We start from the raw sequence: 16,563 nt of genomic DNA on the forward strand, positions 1-16,563 counted from the left end.
TGAAAATTCAATATGTAAATGAACAAACCTGAAGTATTCACCTACTAGAACACAGCAGGCAAGATTTTCCAAACACCTTCATTTCTATCTTGTTTCATTTGAGCTTTCTGTATTCTGAAAGATTTCTTCTAAATTACATTAAAATTAAACCTAGCACTAGCATTAAAAAGTGCTATTAATATTTGCATCATTATCAAAAAAGGTGCAAGCAACTCCATTTCAAAACTCTGGTGGAGAAAAAAGTTAAGTAAAAATAGCACGTATAAATGCCAAAACCAAGAAAGCTTAAGAATCTCTCTGAAGGAGAAAAGAAGACATTTTGAGTTAAAAAATAGAAAATAAAAAAATTGTAGACTCTGATGAATTATAGGAAAATGAAAAAACCCCTCAGACTTAGCGTCAGTAAATTTACTGACAGTTTGCAGGTCACCAAAGATGATTTCGAAGTAGTCATGTCTGTCCTGCTGTTGACAACATACAAGGGAAAATGTTTACAGTTTACAAGTGCTTGCATAAAAGAGGCAAGTCACACACAAAATAATTATACTATAATTACACAAACTGGAAAAAGATTTCTTATACTAAAAGCAGATTAATCCTGCATTAACAGAACCTATTATAAAAGGTGGCCAGACACAGACTCACAAGCATACCAAAAATAACCCAAGGCATTGTGTACCTAAATTTACTGCCTGCAATTCTTTTTTTTTTAATTTTTAAGAAATAGGGATGTGAAAGCACTTAACTTACGTTTTTAAGTGCTTTTCCCACCTTTTAATACATACATGTTGGATTCCTTACATTTTAAAATAAATTTTACATGGTGAGTCATAAAATTGTAAGCAAATTATAAAACATATTCCAAGCGAAAAATACAGTTTTCAGCTACTTATACAATGTTCATATTCAAAGTAAAACCACTGTAAACCAATATTCCCTTTGTTGGAGCACTTCCTGGCCCCAAAAATGCAACAGATGGGATTACTTATCACCATAAGCACAAGTCTTGCAGCACTATTAGTAATCTTATACTTTTCAAATCAAATACACCATCTTACCTAAAAGGATCATGAAAATCCAGGTCAATATGAAGACCGTTTAGAAATAAACGTGCTTCTCCAGGTTGGATTCCAAGTATTTCATGGAAATGCTTAAAAATAAGAAGTACTCCTAAGTTACTTAGGACACTATCACACACATACAGATACAAAACTATGTAAAACTTTAAGTAATTCTACACAACAGACACATGAAATCTCTTCCACATAATTTCTTCTTTTAGCTGAGTGTTGTTGGTGAAAATGTAGACAGCATACTTTTATAAATGCTATTTAACACACTTTCAATGCTTAACAAAAATACAAATGAATATAGTTGATAATCCCCCCCAAAACAATCTCCATTGCCCCTACCTGTACAAGGTAAAGACAAGAACACGCTCTCAGTGTCTGCCAACAGAAAGTGAAAATACACACAAATACAGAAATGCGGCTCTTAAGTTTTTGAAAAATTACCCCCGGCATATTCCTCCTACATATCCATTCACGTCCAAGCAGAGATCAAAGTGAGACCCTACATGTGCCCTTCAGACCTCCACTAGCTTCTCAATACCTTAAAATCTTTCACAATTCCAAAAATACATATTCGCAATTTTTAGGGTGAGGTAGGAAAGACAGACTAGAAAGGCACAGTCTCATCTAACAAAGGGGCCTTGGGGGAAAAAAAAATATGGAAAGAGTAACATATCTTTGCTTTGCATAAAGTAAAAAAATCCACAATAAAGAAATACAAGAGGAAGGAATTGTTTAGGGACTAAGGTATGACTTATTTTATTTCAGAGCTGTGAGGCACCACACTGTTCAATCTACAGTGGCTGTAGCAAGATAACTAACAGGAGCAACAGCAGCAGTTTATTCCAACTCACCCCATGAGGAGCAGTCAGAGTTCCAGATCTGTCTTAATTCCCAACAGAGGAACGGAAAGCACCGAAAATAGGCAGAAAAAAAAGCAAGCTGAGAACGATCGTTTTTTTCCCCCCCATTTAGCTCCTACTTACGGAACAAAATAAGTGTGAACAAAAAGCACACTTTGCACAAAAGCACACTTAGAGCAAGCAACTCAGGCTACATATATTACTCCACTTATGAGTCACTGCCACTTAACAAATGAGAGAAAAAAATGGGACAACATTTAAAGTGATATTACTCCTTTAAAGTAGCGCGGTTACTTTCACACAGTTGAATGTAAGTAAACTCAAAGCTAACTGGTTTGTGGCGTTCTAAGTGCAACCCCACATAAATGAGACAACAGTGCACTTGAAGCTCCTTGTAATCCAAGAAATCTGCATATTACTCATCATTCATTAGAAAGGTACCATATTCCTTAGTATATATAAACATTTTCACAACCCAAAGCAGAACGGAAATATGTAATGGCACCTGATATCAATGTATGAAAGGCAGGGCTCTCCACCAAGGAAAAATGCAGCTGTGATAAGCCAGAGCTTAACACAGAAAGAATTTTTATTAAAGTCCAAAACCCGTCCTTGACCTTGACAAACAGCTTTTGAAATTTGTAAATTTAATTTATTCTAATGGTGTAACCTCAACTTTGTAGTGCTTTCATTGCTTTTTTGTATGTAGATTTACAAAAGAGTAACAATCACTTACGTTTGTTATAAAGTATCAAAATACTTCATATATTCAAAGTCAGATATAATGTGAAGAACATGGTGGATTTGGGGGAGGATTGTATCCCAATAATGCTATGAGTTATAAAACACACTGTATTCCCAATCTTATACTCATCTAAACTACAGAATTTTTTTTTTTTTTTGGTATGTCTCAAAACTTGGTACAGAAGAGGAAGGACTTCTATCTTTTTATAACTAACTGCTGCCTTGGATTACTACAGCCTCATATTTATCTTTGTTAAACCTCATGCAACCATTAAAACAATAACTACAAGTAGGGGCTGGTGTCTGACATTTACATTTTTCCTACCACAGCTTCACACATAATTATACACCCTCCCAAGGTCTCACTCTACACATCCCTTATAAGCAGCCAAAATTCATAGATGTCTGGCAATGCCAAGTGCCCTTGCAGTACATGGAATTTCTGAACATTTTACGTATACAGAGTTTGAAACCGAGACACAATCAAAATGGGCAGATGGGACAAAATTAAACAGCCAGGCACACAGTGATAACACCAGGCAGAGAAGCACTCAAGGTGCACTAGGTATACCTGAAATTTTTCTGTAGTTAGCAAATCCACCCTGGATTCCAGTTTTAATACCAGCATTGTGCCATGAAGTGCTGTAACCACAGAACAATCCCCCTTAATGCGTCTGGACTTGAGGAGCAAAAATATAAGGAGGACTCCAGTCTCAAGAAATCTTACCAGAATCTTTCGGGGCTCTTTCGCAGATCTCGTGAGATCAGCTATAGCAGTCCCTCTCCTTGAAGCACTGAAATCAGCATCTCAGATAAGAGACCTGTTACCACTACTGAAAGCTTATGGGTCATTCCTATAAGCCCCGACACTCATGTAAACAGAGACACTGAGGAAGACTGCAACCGGCTGATGTAGGTCATACAAAAACTAATATTATGAATGCAAGAACAATGATAAAAGTATCAGCCATTAGGTGTTGAAATGGGAGTCTAAAAGGTTTTCAAATCCTTCAGTACTGCAGTAGGAAAATAACTGAGCCGAATCAGAGCTGAGGCTCGTTATACAATTTTGATGCTAGACATGTGAGTGTTCAGAAGAGCATCCATTTGCCATAACAACTTTGATGGAAGGAGTATTAAAGCATCTAAGACTAGAATTTAATGCTGATAATACTCACATAGTATTTTCTTGCTAAACCGTCAGCATATTATTGCACTAGAAGTTGTGACTTGTGTTTAATGAGATTTTATTTTTCCTTTTATCTATCGCAGTTCTTTGTCTATTTCTTCGCTAGGTATCAACTCATTACACCTAAATCATCACATGCCTTTCAACTTTTAATACCTTTATTTCCTCCCGTTGCATTTCCTATTCAACTTTCATTATCTTGAGAGAGAATCATCCAGTTACACACAGCATGAGATCATATCTCTCCTGCTGCTCGATGGATGTACTGCAGTTCAAGAACGCACATGCCAATTTATTGTGCTCTAGCTGCAGCATTCAGGAAGTTTCCCTACTTCAACAGATTTTTAGCTTTTTGCTCTCTAAAGGCCTGTACCCTCAGGTAGCATGTAGTATGAAATTTAAACTTAGTGCGATAGGTGCCTAAGATCGTCTTAATGTATTTAATAGTCATGGAATCATAGGAGTGATTCAGCTGACCAACCCCATAGATACCCAATGTCATTTGTCTCAGAATAAGGCATCTTGGACTGGAAGGTACGGGTCAGACAGAAGGGAAAGGATGTCCCAGTGGACAAATCTGCTGGACCTGTATGGCTGTCTTGGATAGCCTGCGGTATCTCAAATTACATCAGAAATTCCGGTTTAGGTAACTCAACCATGTCCCACAACACAACCACTGAGTGAGCTAAAATGTTTTTGATGTCCACTGACTACATCTTCAGTGTCATAACAAGAGTTTAGATATCATACAGATGTGCCTAAATGCATATATCTTCATTTCAAACATTATATTTAGTAATATCCTTATATTTAGTAATAACAGCTGTTTTGATTTCCGATACACCTTTTTTTTGCATTTTGGGGTAGAGTACTAGGTTTTGACTAATCAGTTGGTTTTTATTTTTGTGTTAATAGAGCTGCAGTGTGAGAAGGACATTGTAAAGATTTCACCAAAAACCAGGGCAAGTCCTGATACCAACAATCATACTCTGGAGAAACTATGATCATCAGGGCTTTGTTTTGCTTTATCCTGACTATAACCCTAACAAGAAAGAGATACAGGAAAATGCGTATCTCAGCTGTACACAGAAAGCAATGCAGACACTGATTTGCTCCCTTGAGGAAAAACTACAGCACTTCTCACTAGGACAAGAAACAGGAGGTCTACATAATGTAGAGCCCACTCTAAGATCTCTGTGAAAACCCAAGAATCAAACATGCACCCCGCACACATGAAAGCTGAAGGGCTCAGGAAGGTGAACTTCTGGGATGCGTGAATTGTATTCTCAATACACCAGTCCCACATGCAACTACCTATGGACAAAAAAAACCCCTATTAAATGGTTTGCATAACCATTTACAAGGATGTAACACTTCAGCCTGTCACTATTTGGGCAGGAAAGTTTGGGGTAGAGTAGTAGGTTTTGACTAACCAGTTGTTTTTTATTTTTGTGTTAACAGAGCTGCAGTTTGAGAAGGACATTGTAAAGATTTCACTAAAAACCAAGGCAAGTCCTGATACCAACAATCATACTCTGGAGAAACTATTTTGGACTGGAAAGCCTTACGTTAGTTTTGTGTGGTGGAGAGCCCTAACATATTTATATGAAATTTTTGCTACAATGGAGATGACAAGCTCTTTATGAGAGGGCCGCATCACTGCCACAGAGACATCGTTCACTGTTTTGGAAGGTGGAAGAAACTGGAAAGGCATTCCCTCTAGAGATATTAGTCTTGGCAAGACAAATGGAAGAGGCCTGAACAGATGCAAAGCAAAAATGATACATGGAAACGTTGCAAAAGTACAGGAGTGTCATAAGTAAGAAATAACTCCCTTTCACTTTGGTGGTTGGTCAGTCTTAACACCATATGAAAATATATGTTCTGAAGATCAAGATTAAGGACAGTGCTATGGACGTCATTTCATGTGACCAGTCCTAAAAGCATGGTGGCCAACATTTAATTTTAACAGTCAACTTGAAATTAAAAAAAACCCCAAACTCTGAACTGAGACAGAAAATACAACAGATGTCACGAACTCTACGAACACAGAGTGGCATCTTAGAATACATCTCAGATCAGTCAAAATCACATGAACGATGACTCCTCATGTGATACACAAAAGATGCAATGCATCGAGGATGAAAATAAATCCACCATCTACCACAGGCAACGTCCAAAATACCTTGTAGAACAGTTGTTTGCGTTAGTCAGAGTGTGGAAAGCTCCAGGACAGCTTGTGCTGACTACAATTTAAGCAGCAGGGCTAGATTCAACACCAAACCTCTAGAAAAGTTAACTGATACCTATTTTGCTTTCACAGCATACAATTTACGACTGAACACACCACTCTGTAAAAATTGTTCGTCCTTGCCCAATTCTGTAAAATCAAAAGAGAGAAGGGAAAAAGTACCAAGAACAGCAGAAAGTAAAAAATTTTAATTGCATTATTCCAATGTTATTTCTTCAGTAAAAGATGTTTAGAACAGTTAACTCCTTTTCTGACAGAAACCATGTGAAAGTTGCTACACTAGTAAAAACCTCCAAAAGCAGTAATATGATAATATTACTCAAATGTCCACTTGAAGAAATAAAAACAAACCTTCTGATTTTCTTCTATTTCATTTCGCATTTTCTTGTCTACAGGCACTCTGGTCAGTGACCTGTAAAAATGAGAAAGTTGTAACTCAAACTGCAATGTCAAAGACAGCACTAAAAACAGTCAACAGGGTTCAAATATATTACTATTATCAGTAGTCATTGGAGGATGAGCTCAATTACTTATTATTGTTCAACTAATCTACAGTCTTCCTCGTAAAGTTTAGGTACTCTCAATACACATGAAGAATGTTGTAAGTGTATTCAATACTGAGTAAATATACCTTATACTGTACTACTTTCTGTGTTCACTAGTTTTGAAATAAAAATTGTAGAACAGAAAGCAAGAAACAATAAATATTTCTGCTGAAAAGGAGACATTGCTGATTAAGATTTTAAAAAATATTAAAAGAAACTGTCAGTACAAAGAAAAGAATATCTGAACTCAAATTTAAATTCGGAAAACTGGAGTATCAAATCAAAAGTCTGACTATATAGGACACTGCTTCAAGGAACTCCTACCAGCAACAGACATAATTCAGGAGCACTACAGAACTTTTCTCATTAAAAGAATGTCTGTAATTGATGGGAATTATTACTGACAATTTACTTAGCTGACAAGCAAGACAGCTACTTAACAGAAGGTCTCCATAGCAAGGTGGACATTTAATGTGTGGCAGTACTACCACAACTATTATTCAGAATTCATAGCAATAGTTTTAGAGAACTCAAGTAAAAAATATTCTAGGGGAAAAAAAGTTCAGATTTTTATCTTGCTCAACTCAACATAAATAGTCCCAGGGCCTGCAACTCTCAGAATCAATGCTTAATTCTGCATACACAGGTGATAAAAGCTGCACAGATAAAAAGAACAACCTAAATCTTTCCAAATAGCTTAGAGTAGTAAGTCAGAAACATAAAAAATGAATGTGAAAATAATAAAAAGGTGGAAAGGAAAAGACAAAGCTGGCCCAACTTTACCAAGAAAGTAAAATTCTTATAAGCAAAAGGTAAGCTTTACTGATAGCTTTTTTTTGGTAATAAGCAAGCAATACATTAAAGAATCTTTAACTAGCTCCTTGTCTACGCACGGCAGTTGAAGATGCAAGATTCTAGTAGAATTTTAAGGAAAAAGCATGATGGTCGATCGTTGAGAAGGGCACCCTAGGAAATTGAGGTAACAACTGTAAAAGTACTTGTTAAATACATTTGTTCATTTTGAATTCAGTCATTTGTTCAATTTGTTCAAAGCCTTAAAGTTTTATGCATTATTTTTTTTAAATATACAGTGTTAAAGACTCACCAAACAGAAACACCTTACTGTCTGAAAGCAAATGGATATTAATTATCATTCTACATGATGCAGGAATATTCTTGTATGACCTTAAGGTTGTAATACTTTCAATCACATAATTTTATGCACCTTTACTCTTTATCTGGAAGAACACGTCGCTATACAGTACTGCATATCAGGGGAAAAAGGAAAACTTTTCACGTGTTCATAATGTTAACATTCATGAATGATGAACAGATAGCAAGAAACACAGTATTACAATTCTTGTTATTGTATTCTTAAATAACAGATATTTAGGACACATATACAATGTATCAAAGATGAAAAATATCCTAGAAAATGAATTATGAAAATATCGCCATGACACGTATCAGTTCTTACACTGTCTACATCTGATGACATTTTGCACAATCCAGCTCAGACTAACCTTTTCAACTGGAAATACTGAGACACAAAAATTCAGGTTATAAACGAGAAAGCAGAAGAAACTTCCAGTGGAATGGTATATTAATTTATGGTCTATGGAACTCTTCCGTTTTTAAGAAACATAGAATATTTAATTTTTATTTTAATAACTATAGTTGTAAAACTTTCATACAGCCTTTCCAACCCAAAATTTGCATAACTAAAGAATGATTGTTTCCATATGTCAACTGTGTGAAATTTAATCAATTTTAGAACACTACTGTCATAATGACCAGTTATCTACCTAAAGCGATTAAGCAATATATTTTCATTTCCTGTTTATTCTAGGTTGGGTTTTTTTCCAAACTAGTATTTGTGTCCCAGCAGTTGAGTATAATTAGATTATTAAGGAAATATATTTTGTGCAATTTTTTTTTTGCTTTGTTTTACACAATGCCCCTTTGATTTAAGTCTGTTGTCAATACAGACCTACCAACTTTATTTAAATATTTGTAATCTCTCATGTTAAAAATAACATGTGAGATTAGCATATTAGAATAAATTATACAGGACATGAACTGCAATTCCCCTTTAAATAATTATAAAGTCTTCTTATACTTCTACTCATAAAAATAAAATTTTTGAAGAGCAGGTCAATTGTGCTCTAATGCCATAAATACACGGCGGGAGTCAGAGTGAGACGTAACAATTTAATGACTTTTTAAATGAATGATTTAAACGTCACCTAGCATACTTCAAACCGACTTTTTCCTGTCTTTTAAAGAACAGAATGGGTCTTGCAGTTTAACACTGTGTTTCCACTACTTCTAATGGAAAGTTGTATTTTCTGATTACTACTACTTCTAATGGAAAGCTGTATTTTCTGATTACTAATCTAAATGTAATTTATACCTTACTATTTCACAATAATTATGTTTCAGGCGTTTTCAAATTATTTTTCTTCCTTGAAACAAGATGTTACAAAGGTAGTTTTTCCATTACAGTGTAGACTTTCTCTAACAGAAAATCAAAGATGACAATGAAACACTGTGATAATTAAACAAGAGTTGTAAAATGTGAAAGCACACTGAATTAAGAACCTTATTTAGCATCATATTTAATTCAGTAATTCAAGCAAATATTGCTGGTTGGATTGCACAAAGAACTTCTTAAATATGAAGAAAAGCATTTCTCAACTACAATATAATTGGCTTACAGCAAGAGCACTTTTTAATATTAGTACAGAGGAAAATGTTATTCATTTATTTAAGATTTATCTTGATCTTCTATTAACTAATCTGTGATCTTCCCCGATAAAAACACTAACATACATGGGGCCAGGACCCCATCTTATCAGCAACATTGTGCTTAGAACTAATGTGGGTGGATCCTTTCTGAAATTTATTAACAGAATTTTGCTTCTTCCTACTGTGAGTAGATCTGCTATTAATTCAACAGAATTTCCCACCTGGGAAAGTATCATTCCAGTAAAAGCAGGGATGAATAGGCATTCAACCATAAGTGCCTGACAGATTAGGATACCTTCATGGCATCTCCTGCATCAGACAGGAAACATTTCAGAGACTGATCATGAGCTCTCCCAGGAGTTATTTTCTACTTGATTAAATTGCCTGGAATCCATCTAGCAAGCTGTAAACCATGCATATCTGACTGCGGGATTCAGATATAAATCTGTATTACTGTCATTAATTTCAAACACAAAACCAGTTATTTGAAAAACAAGCTTAAATCTCATACCTGGCTCTTATTGGGAAGTTCTGAGCTATGTCTTTCATTACCTTTAAGGCATCATAAACAGGGGCAGACATAATTCGAGCAGCTGCTTGAAAACTAAGATCTGGAAAAAAAAAAACCACTGGAAATACCACACTCGATCAATACTGCCTACAATCAGAGAACTGTTCCATATACACACTCTCATTCTTTACATTTTTTATGTTTCAATTATGCATTATAGAAGATTACGAAGTAACATTATTAAGATAAAAAAAACAGGCATTTAAAAATTGGAAATACCAAAATCAGGCTTTCTTACATAATTCTGCCCAGCTTTCTTGAGCATACACATTGTACAAGTAATTTCTAAGTTTAGAAAAACACACTGAAAACCCCAGACAATTCATCACGTGGTATAGTACCAGTATCACAAGGATATCATGCTCAAATCTAGACACACACCAACCCACAGACACCCATAAATGTAGTAAAGAATAAGATCCTTCCAGCCCCGGGACCTCACAAGATTTTCAGAGAACAGATACGTTAAACGTAGAAGGCTGTATTAAGCATGTGAGATGTACAATTTTCAAGAGTTTGCAGCAATTTCACAGAATGGTCAGGGTTGGAAGGGACCTCTGGAGATCATCTAGTCCAACCCCCCCGCCAGAGCAGGGTCACCTACAGCAGGCTGCACAGGGCAGCGTCCAGGTGGGTTTGGAATGTCTCCAGAGTGGGAGACTCCACAACCTCTCTGGGCAGCCTATTCCAGTGCTCTGCCACCCTCAAAGTAAAGAAGTTCCTCCACATGTTAAGATGGAACTGCCTATGTTCAAGTTTATGCCCATTACCTCTTCTCCTATCACTGGGCACCACTGAAAAAAGACTGCTCCCATCCCCCTGGCATCCTCCCTTTAAGTATTTGTAAGCGTTGACAAGATCTCCCCTCAGTCTTCTTTTCTCCAGACTAAAAAGATCCAAGTCCCTCAGCCTTTCCTCATATGAGAGATGCTCCAGTCCCCCAGTCATCTTTGTAGCCCTTTGCTGTGCCCTCTCCAGCAGATCCCTGCTGGTCCTTCTTGAACTGGGGAGCCCAGAACTGGACACAGTACTCCAGATGTGGCCTCACCAGGGCAGAGTAGCGGGGAAGGATGACGTTCCTCAACCTGCTGGCCACACTTTTCTTGATGCAAATTGGAAATTTCACAGGAAATTGGAAATTTCACAAGAAAATAGACTTGAAAGAATGTCAAATTTCAGCTCTCCTATGTGTCTAGCAAAATTTTTAAAGGTATCTCATTTCTCTCTCTCTGCTTTTTCTCAGAGTGAAGTAATTTTGCATATATCAGGACAGTTTATAATTCATTTGCCTATCCACTGGAAAAACAACAATGGAATTCAGTTAGCCTTCTCTCGGTGCCGAACCTGGGTATGACAAATCTTGGCACATGAGACTGAGGAAAATTCAATTTTGGTACCAACAGGGTAAGGCAGTAATATACAAGGTGCTTCTGTGTACCTTGCATACAGTTTGCCTAACTACCTCAGGGCAATGATGCTTTGTCCCCTCATAGTCTGCCAGTTAAGACATATGAGCAGAAACTGGAGGCCTTGGGTTATTCACTTTGAGGAAAGCGGATGCCACATATAGTAAAACTCACTGGGCAGAAAGTCATAGAGGATGCTGCCTAGTAGAACTTGGCACCGTCTTTTCGAAGGAATTGGGAATTAGAAAAAAAAAAGCTCAAGAAAAGCAAACAGCATGCATTCCTAGTTTAGCCCAATAAGGTACACCTTGGCTGGAAACAAAGGTGAGTCTGAGAAGTGGAACGTTAACTTGGTATTTCACAATAAATTTAATAAAGAGTATAAAGAAATCAGTGTTCTCAAAAAGAACCTTTCAGATGCCTTTCAACAGCCACATAAGCTGTGATCAGGTGAAGCAATACCCAATTGCTGCTGTTACTACAGAGAGTGATGCCCTATCTGCTGTGTACTTAGGACACGCACTTAAAATCCTTCATAAATTGTTGATTATTCCCATTTTATGCTGAACAGCTTAGAGTACAGATATTCAAATCCCACCGAGGGAAACTGACGTGTCTTATTACCTTCTTGGTTATCTCTGGTCCAGGGCTGTCACTTACAGACCTCCCCTTGTGGCACCCTAACACAGCTGAGAGCGCAGTGTAGGGCACCTTGGGGAAAAGATGATCCTGAGCTTAAAGCAGATCTCAAAGTATGCTTTGAAAGCTAGTGAAGCACTGGAGATCAAGAGGCTGTTCGCACAGATAAAAGAATGAGTTATTAAAGGGAATACCACATAAGTACTCTGTGCATAATTCCTCATTATGAATAGTAAATCTAACTACTTACCTAAAACATAAAGGTCTTGAAAGACAACTTTTGAATGGTGTTTAGGGTCATTTATAAATAGAAGTATGCGCTATAGCTGAAGGAATTTTCATTAAATTTATTTAAATTTTTACTTGGAAGCTAATTAAAGGAAATAAGAGAGTAGCTGAGCCATTAATTTAGCCACTAGAATTAGTCATTAAGTACAAACTAGAGAAAGGATCCAGTCATGTCAGGAGTAAAAATATCAAAACAACTGTGCCATCCAAAGAGGGCGTTGAAGACACCCTGTCTGAAAAGGCTGTGAATGTATTTATCACAAGCCAGTACCACTCTTCTGGGCACTCAACAAACAGCATCCCAATGCTTAACTACTTTCCACACTGCACGAACTGGTTGCCTGGGGAGCAGCACCGATTTCATTTTTTATTTATATAGTCATGACACCGCAGAAAAGACCACCACGAAATACAGACCTTATATAGGCTTTTGAAGGTAGACACTAAAGGGATCAAAGCCTCACAGCTGCTTCTGCTTGAACATCAATAAAATGGTATTCAATCATTAAAAAAAAAACTAGACAAAAATATAATTGTCTTTTTATTCGCACAGTAGATTTCTCAGGAGAACTGAAATGCAATGTTTTTCAATTTTTTTTTTTTTTAAATTTTGGACCAAGATAAATACTGCAGCTGAAGGGGAGTTTATTGATAAAAGACTTCAACTGAACTACAATTATCTCAAACCGCCAGTTTCAGACTGGATACTGCTAGCAAGCTCCATAATAGCCAGGGTCCAAAAAGGAAACTGAAGCTCAGATGATTGCACAGTCTCCTTCATTGCAGTAGTATAAAAGTAAATTAGTTTTGATCAGCTCATCCTCTAAAACTGAAGAATGTAACAGGTAAAATTTAGTTGCCTAAACTTAAGTGTCATGACATTTTAGGGACCTATTTTAGAGTGATTTATAATTCCATTCAAGCTACAGAATGTCCTGCACGTCATCAGCACAAAAGGTGTTTAGAAATCAACTTCTACATATTTTTTTCTCCTTTTCCATGTGAAAGCTTTTAAAAGCATGCTCTTCTATTTGAGGTTATATTAAAAGAAAAAAGTATCAATGTGAACTCCAGTACACGGTAAAAGTTAGAATTTATAAATTAAAGAAAGCAAAATGGCTTAACCTGTGTTTTGTCCTGACCCAACAGTAATGCCAAAATGATATTTTTTTGCCTGATTTCTCAAAAAACCCTGAAACTAGATTTAACATCTGAGATAACACATGAGGCAGAGAACTGGGAAATATATTTTCTGTCTTTAATATCAGCAAAGCTAGGTATGATTCTCCATATATAAAATGACTTCAATGCTCCTTTAATTTTTAGCATATAATACCAGTTCAAGATAGCAATACATTCTTTTTAAATACTTGATATATACTGCTTTTTTATGAAACCATATGTCTCTTTTTAAAGGAAGCTTTTATCATAATGTTGATACATCAACATACAAAAGGAAAATTAAACGGAGTATTGTGATAATTCAGAAAAATGCAATACATACCCTGTAGCTCCCAAACTTTCAGTGGTTCCATGTTGTTAGTAGTTTCAATTAGATGTTTTTTAAACTCTTTCAGATTATTTTTCAGATCAGGATGCATCTGTCTACAATAAAACATTTTTTTAAAAAGGTAAAAATCAGTGACATCCATCAATGTCTGCTTTTATCCACAGTATTGCTCACAGCTAATACTATTATCCTCAGGGTAACAAACAAGAATTAAAAAACTTCAATTCATTCTTAAAAGAAAAATGAGGATTTGGGGTGAGAAGAGGTGATTTCTGAGGACTAAACACCTGTTAATTACAAGGAGTTCAACTGTTTTGTAGTGATCTATCTCAAACCCCGTCACATAAATTTTGATGGAATAAAGAAACTAAAAGATTAAATAGTATTAATACACAATACTGTTAACTGTACAGCTAGTTCACTATAGCATAATGTATATTTAACTGTATACTAACTGTAGAGTAGATTAACTGTACATTGACACAGTTTACTGTATTGCTTACAAAAGACATAACCAAGCCAATGTTGAGAATATCTTTTATAAATTAACATCACTGACAAAAATCCAGCTAGTGAGCACACAAATCACTAGTCAGACCTGAAGAAGAGAATGGTGCCTAAAAGCTTGGCTGTCTTTTTTGAAAACATAATTGGGCAAAGAAGTTTTGAGGGCAAAGACTTCAGCCTATCAAACAAGCACAACTAGATTTTTGAAGACTCTTCTACTGGAAGTATACAACAAGAAGCAACAAGTAGCTAAAAGTCTTAATGCTTTAGATGTCTGTTTTTAAGTTCTGTAATATCTTATTCTAGAAATTAAGAAGTTTCACAAGGAATCCCTCCCTCATTTTATTAGCTGTTGGATGATATTAACTGTTGTTCTTCACAGAAACAGAAAAAAAAAATCACTGATGAAGACTATTGTTCTGGGATTAAAATATAATCCAGGTTCCTCAACAAAAGCATACTCAGCTGAAAAGGGAAGCAAAGACAGAAACTTCTTTTTTTTTTTTCTCGCTTGTAATATAGGCCTACAAATGACAAGCAGTTCATACTCCTAGAAATCCCTCTATGATGTAGCAAACTTTTAACTAGTTTTGATCTCTTTAAATACTGCTTTTACTGCCTCCTTTGCAAACTTACCTTCATGACATTTTTTTTTCTGCTCAGACCCTCTATTCTTGTGTGAGTGAAAGACAATTGACAAATAAGACCTAGACACAAGCCCTAACCAAGTTCTAGTATTGATGCTTGGTCCCTCATTTCTCTTGTTCACTTACATTAAGGTCAGCATGGGCACAAAATTCAGCACACTTAAAGCAAGTGAAAAAAGCTGCTCTTCTCTAGATATGTATTATGATAGAGGATTGAATTTAGTTAATTAGAATAACCAAATAGTTATATTTCTAAATTTTTTTTTGTCTTCTGCTTACATCTGTAACTATTTCACAGTGGAGAAATGTATAACCTTCGACATGGCTACAACGGAGGGACAATTTAAAGATTATGGAAACATCTCTTCCATCTCCAGTATGAAAATGAGAAGAAAAAAAAATTAGGAGTCTAGAAATACTGTCAAGAAGTCTGGGGAACTGTCTGAAAGCTTCAAAAATTAGCCACAGTGCAACATCAAGAACCTAAGTATAACTAAATCTAGCACAGTCCAAGAACAAAAAAAGCTCAGATAAAAACATGACATAAGCATTTCATATTACCTGCTGTGGAAGATTTCTACAGATAGGAGAAGCAATAGGGAAGCCTGCAGATGTGAGTGCACTTCTATCTCAACGTGTTTACTTTAAAAAAGTCAGAAAGGGGATGGGCTCTCAAGAATTTAGACAGCACTAGCACCTCTAAATTCTGAGAAGACTTACAGCTTGGTGAGAATATCTACAAAGAACTTTACTTTAAAAAATAAGAGAGAATGACATTAGAGAAGACCCACACTCTTCAGTTTCTTCTTGAAGAAAAAGCCGAGGTTTATGATTCACTACATGGATCCATTACAGGAAAATGGAAGCATTTCTGCTGACAGAAACCATGAAATGAAACCATCAACAGAAAACCAGAAGCAGCCCATAGACCTCAATAAGGTAACATCCAATTTCATCAAACACTTGGACTAACAGATTGTAACTTGGAGATAAAAGAGTTCCTGCCAGAACAGAACACAAATTCATAAACTCCAAAATAAGAAGACATTTATAATAAGCGTATCTTCAAGCATATCTTTTCAAGCATAGCTTGAAAACACCTAATGTAACTACAGCACATAGCCATGGAGTTGTTGTGCTATTACTTGCACTTTGAAAACCAACATTTTGATTCTAATTTTCTGAAAACAGAAGTAATAGCAATCATTTAGTGTAGAACATCATGTTTTCACATTTGTATCTAAGGGTTTTTTTACTGTCACTCAGAAGGACTTTTTTTACTTTGAAAAGTTTACTATATATATTCTGAGACAATTAGAAAACTGAAACCATACTTTGAAAACAGTTTACTATATACGTTCTGAGACAATTAGAAAACTGAAACCAATAAATTGAAATGAATAAACAATTGTTACATCTTTACACTCACAAGACATACACACAAAAAATCAGAATTTCTACCAGTGGCAAATTTTCAACACAGAGTCATAGAATCATAGAATGGTTTAGGTTGGAAGGTCATTGAGTTCCAACCTCCCTGCTACGGGCAGGGACACCTCCCACTAGACCAGGTTGCCCAAGGCCA

The 16,563-nt window shown here is 36.0% G+C and overlaps 1 protein-coding gene across 1 annotated transcript in view; it reads right to left on the reverse strand.

The window, feature by feature from the left end:
- Window positions 1-16,563, reverse strand: part of UGGT2 (UDP-glucose glycoprotein glucosyltransferase 2) — a 107,345-nt gene that overhangs the window by 59,328 nt on the left and 31,454 nt on the right. The window contains exons 11-14 of the mRNA XM_009891936.1: window positions 13,819-13,919; window positions 9,922-10,021; window positions 6,469-6,529; window positions 1,059-1,150 (exon numbers count right to left, since the gene is read on the reverse strand). Of these exons, the coding sequence (XP_009890238.1) occupies window positions 1,059-1,150; window positions 6,469-6,529; window positions 9,922-10,021; window positions 13,819-13,919 (354 nt within the window). The remainder of the gene's footprint in view (window positions 1-1,058; window positions 1,151-6,468; window positions 6,530-9,921; window positions 10,022-13,818; window positions 13,920-16,563) is intronic.

The sequence above is a fragment of the Charadrius vociferus genome, unplaced genomic scaffold (assembly GCF_000708025.1).
Source record: "Charadrius vociferus isolate BGI_N301 unplaced genomic scaffold, ASM70802v2 scaffold110, whole genome shotgun sequence".
Lineage (NCBI taxonomy): Eukaryota > Metazoa > Chordata > Aves > Charadriiformes > Charadriidae > Charadrius > Charadrius vociferus.